The following is a 363-nucleotide window of genomic DNA, read 5'->3' as shown; positions in this document are numbered from 1 at the left end:
ATGTCTCTAAGCAGAGCCTCCACTCCTTCTCGGAGACCAGAACAGAAAACCCAGAAGGAGCCGGCCCTGGGAGTGCTGTGAGTACATTTATACACATGTTGGGTTTTATTTAGGTTTTAACTACCAAAATTGAAAGCAGGATCTCAGATTCTCCCAGTATTGTTTTTTACATTTTTGTTGGTATTTCCCTACAATTCTATCACTTTTTCCGTATTCTTAAATCTTTTTTTTTTCCTTAACCCTTGTGTTGTCTTTTGTTGACATTTTCAACACTACGTAACACTCACTTATTAACTTTAGTTTTACAGTTATTTTTGGAATTTATGGTCATTAAACCTCATTTATAGGAAATTATACCTAATG

At 35.0% G+C, this 363-nt stretch overlaps 1 protein-coding gene across 1 annotated transcript in view; it reads left to right on the top strand.

The window, feature by feature from the left end:
* LOC117950785 (origin recognition complex subunit 1-like) overlaps window positions 1–363 on the top strand; it is a 16,962-nt gene that overhangs the window by 10,353 nt on the left and 6,246 nt on the right. Inside the window, exon 6 of the mRNA XM_034882125.1 lies at window positions 15–77. Coding sequence (XP_034738016.1) covers window positions 15–77 — 63 coding nt within the window. The remainder of the gene's footprint in view (window positions 1–14; window positions 78–363) is intronic.

Source organism: Etheostoma cragini, chromosome 9 (genome assembly GCF_013103735.1).
Source record: "Etheostoma cragini isolate CJK2018 chromosome 9, CSU_Ecrag_1.0, whole genome shotgun sequence".
Lineage (NCBI taxonomy): Eukaryota > Metazoa > Chordata > Actinopteri > Perciformes > Percidae > Etheostoma > Etheostoma cragini.
This window is presented reverse-complemented; position numbering and strand designations above follow the sequence as displayed.